This window comes from Mastomys coucha, unplaced genomic scaffold, assembly GCF_008632895.1.
Source record: "Mastomys coucha isolate ucsf_1 unplaced genomic scaffold, UCSF_Mcou_1 pScaffold16, whole genome shotgun sequence".
Classification (NCBI taxonomy): domain Eukaryota; kingdom Metazoa; phylum Chordata; class Mammalia; order Rodentia; family Muridae; genus Mastomys; species Mastomys coucha.
Genome location: NW_022196898.1, coordinates 56,676,152 through 56,679,278, shown reverse-complemented (window position 1 = coordinate 56,679,278; position 3,127 = coordinate 56,676,152). Strand labels below are relative to the sequence as shown.

At 46.1% G+C, this 3,127-nt stretch overlaps 1 protein-coding gene and 1 long non-coding RNA gene across 2 annotated transcripts in view; one reads left to right on the top strand and one right to left on the bottom strand.

Moving 5' to 3' along the window:
• Nucleotides 1-191, bottom strand: part of LOC116093636 — a 1,532-nt gene extending 1,341 nt beyond the window's left edge. The window contains exon 1 of the long non-coding RNA XR_004119770.1: nucleotides 68-191. This is a non-coding gene — a long non-coding RNA (uncharacterized LOC116093636). The remainder of the gene's footprint in view (nucleotides 1-67) is intronic.
• Nucleotides 192-239: 48 nt separating this feature from the next.
• Tmem167b (transmembrane protein 167B) overlaps nucleotides 240-3,127 on the top strand; it is a 6,326-nt gene continuing 3,438 nt past the window's right edge. The window contains exons 1-2 of the mRNA XM_031375198.1: nucleotides 240-411; nucleotides 2,486-2,617. Coding sequence (XP_031231058.1) covers nucleotides 402-411; nucleotides 2,486-2,617 — 142 coding nt within the window. The 5' untranslated portion in view covers nucleotides 240-401. The remainder of the gene's footprint in view (nucleotides 412-2,485; nucleotides 2,618-3,127) is intronic.

Here is a 3,127-nt window from a genome sequence, read left to right as displayed (position 1 = left end):
ACACACACACACACACACAAAGCAACAACCGCAGCACAAACCCTGCGCCTTTATTTTCCAAACACACCTTCTCGGTTCAGTCTGTCTAGTTAGACAGGAGCACTCAGGCAGACATCCGGTTGCCATGACCACAGAAGAAGCCTCGCCCACTACCCTCTTCTCTCACTACGTAGGGACGCACGCAGACGCTACGCAGGCAGGGTGGGGCCTTGGCTCGACGATCGGCTAGTCATGTCTGATCGAGTTCGGCGTTTCGCTCTCGGCCCTCGCGCTTGCGTACTACGACTCGTTCTCGTCACCACGGTCCGGATCGGGAAGTGTCAAGTGGGAGCCGGGTTCCCCCGCCTTTGCAACCGCCACAGCTGAACCCGGACCCCTCACCCCGGCCGGGCACTACCGCCATGACGAACGGTGAGAGCTGGGGGCCCGAGCGGAGGGTGGCGGTAGAGGACCGGGACCAAACGTGGCGGGCGGGGCTAGACTGACGTGGCCGCTCCCCCCACCCCCTCCCTGCCCGGCCCCCCTGGACCTTGGGGAGCCCCTAACTCCTGTCTGGGATGCCCCTCGCAGTTTCTCTTTTCTCAAGCCCATCAAGGTACCCTAGTGCCACACCTGACTCTTCGTCATCACGCTTTATTCACTTTTCTTTACTAGAAGTTGCTTCTTGTCACTATGGAATTATGCTGTTAGTCCCCGGGGAGGAGAATCTATTATCCAGTTCCCTAAGGTCTCATGCTTTCTGACAATAAGCTGGTTGAAAGGACCTAGTAGTGGTATCAAGTTCCACAGTTTGCGGGCGGGGAGGGGGGTAGAGTAGGAGTGGGGAGGGAGAGGTGAATGTAGACAATCCCCAATTTTCTTTTGTTTTTGTTTTTAATTTAAATAACAAAAAAAAAAAAAAAAGACTTTTACTTGTTTGACTCTAAAACGTCCTAGCTGGGTGGTTCCATCTAGAGCTCCTGGCTATTATCGCAAAGGGTTGATTTAGAAACAGCCTTTTAGTAATGATGGAGCACTTAGAGTTTTTCCAGGTTGCCTCAAACAATTTTATAGTCTTATAATTTTCAGGTTCTAGAGGATGAGTTAAGACCTTTATAGTCAGTCTTACAGGAAAAGAAATAAGAAAGCCTTTTAGGCAGTATGATTGGAGAGCCTCAGGAAAGCATTTCTCATAGAGTTCCATAGACTTGACACTGAAGACTGAAATGTCATTTTCTTGTGAATTTTGGTTTCTTTGTATATCCCTGGCTGGAACTCACTCTGTAGACCAGGCTGGCCTCAAACTCAGAAATCTGCCTGCCTCTGCCTCCCCAAGTGCTGGGATTAAAGGCGTGCGCCACCACTGCCTGGCACGTTTATAAGAATTTATAGGAGCAAAACAGTAACACATAAATAAAGGCATCCATGAAAACTGTCTGTGAGTTGACTGATCTATAAGATCTAGCTGTGAAATAGTTTCACTGGAAGAAGAAAGTATGGTCCAGAACTGGCAGGAACTGGCAAAGACCTTGGTTGTATATAACATCCATTTAAAGCTTTCTGGGTAGTCAGTCTTACCATAGTACACAAAGTTAACATCACCCAGAGGAAGGCAGTGTAAAGTAGGAAATAAAATAATCTGGCATGGTGCTTACTGAATAAGTCCTGCCTTTCTGTAATTCATTTTGCTTACCTGTATACCTGTATACCTATATGTCCTGTGTTATCTAAGCATCAAATACATTTTTGTCTTGAGAGTGGGCTTTGCGGGATGTATGTGGCATGCCTCTAAGCCCAGCATTGAGTAGAGGGAGGCAGGTGGACTGCAAGTTTAAGGCCAGCCCTGCCTACACAGCAGGACCCTGTCTGGAACAGAACCAGGACATGGTGTCCCTGGATAACCTGGGCTACCCTTAGCTAATGCAAGTGTTACAGGAGTGCCTCGTTATGTCTCATGGATGTCAGTGGTTTCTGTCTTCTGTTTTATCCACATCTTCTGTCCTGGCAGGAATGTGATTTCTAAACTGTACTGTACTTGAGATATCAGTGGAGTATAGCAAAAGTGTAGCTGTATGAGGTTTAATTCCTCTTTAATGAGGAATTTCCATTAAGCTTTATAGCCTGCTTTAACATATCCTTTACCAACAGATGCAGATCTGAAAAACTTGGCTAAAGATTAGGCTTTCCTGCATCAGATGAGTGGTTTATATCAAGAACATATATAAATCTTTATGTTCAGACTCCCAAGACTCTCGAAGCCTAGAACTAGCATCCGTTACTTCCAAGAGCTCCACATAATACACTTGTGTTTTCTAGTTTGTAGTGAGGGCAGGGGAGTGGAGTGGTAAAGGGGCATTTTACAAGCAAGTTGGGGAAACAGTGCCAAGATTGTTGGACCCTTCCTGTTCAGTGTTGGCACTGCCGTTTCAGTGATCTCGGTCTGGGCAGGATCACCTCCCTGGGCTCGAGCGGCATCAAAAGTCTCTCTCTCTTCTTTATGTGACAGTGTACTCCTTGGATGGGATTCTAGTGTTTGGTTTGCTCTTTGTTTGCACCTGTGCCTACTTCAAGAAAGTTCCTCGTCTCAAAACCTGGCTGCTTTCAGAGAAGAAGGGAGTTTGGGGTGTATTTTACAAAGGTAAGATCTTATCTGGTTATAGAGAGAGAACATGGCTATTTCTGAGCAGTGTGGCTCTGTAAAATTGAAGGCGTAGGGCTGGGTTATTCGGACTCATCTTTACTGTATGAGTGTGTGCATGATGTGTTGTGGGTGTGTGGTGGCTGCTGTGTACACCTGGCTGTGAGCTTGTAGGATTTGTCGTGCCTACTTAGCCTTGAAGTACTGAGAGGACAGACTTGTACTACTATAGCCATATTAGCTTATTTATTACTATAGCCATATTTTACATCTGGGACTTTGACTCAGGTCCCCATAACTGTGTGCTCAGTGCTTTCTTTGCCTAGGGCCTGCTCAACTTGAGGGAAGAGGTAAATTTAAATTAGCTGTTACTTAAGGCATACTTGTTTGTTTTACTTTCTAGGTAATTTTGGTAATTTACTTTCTAGGTTAATTAGGATTAAATAAAAGACTACATACAATGCCATGCTTGTAGTTCCAGCTACTTGGGAAGCCAAGAAGTGAGCTTGT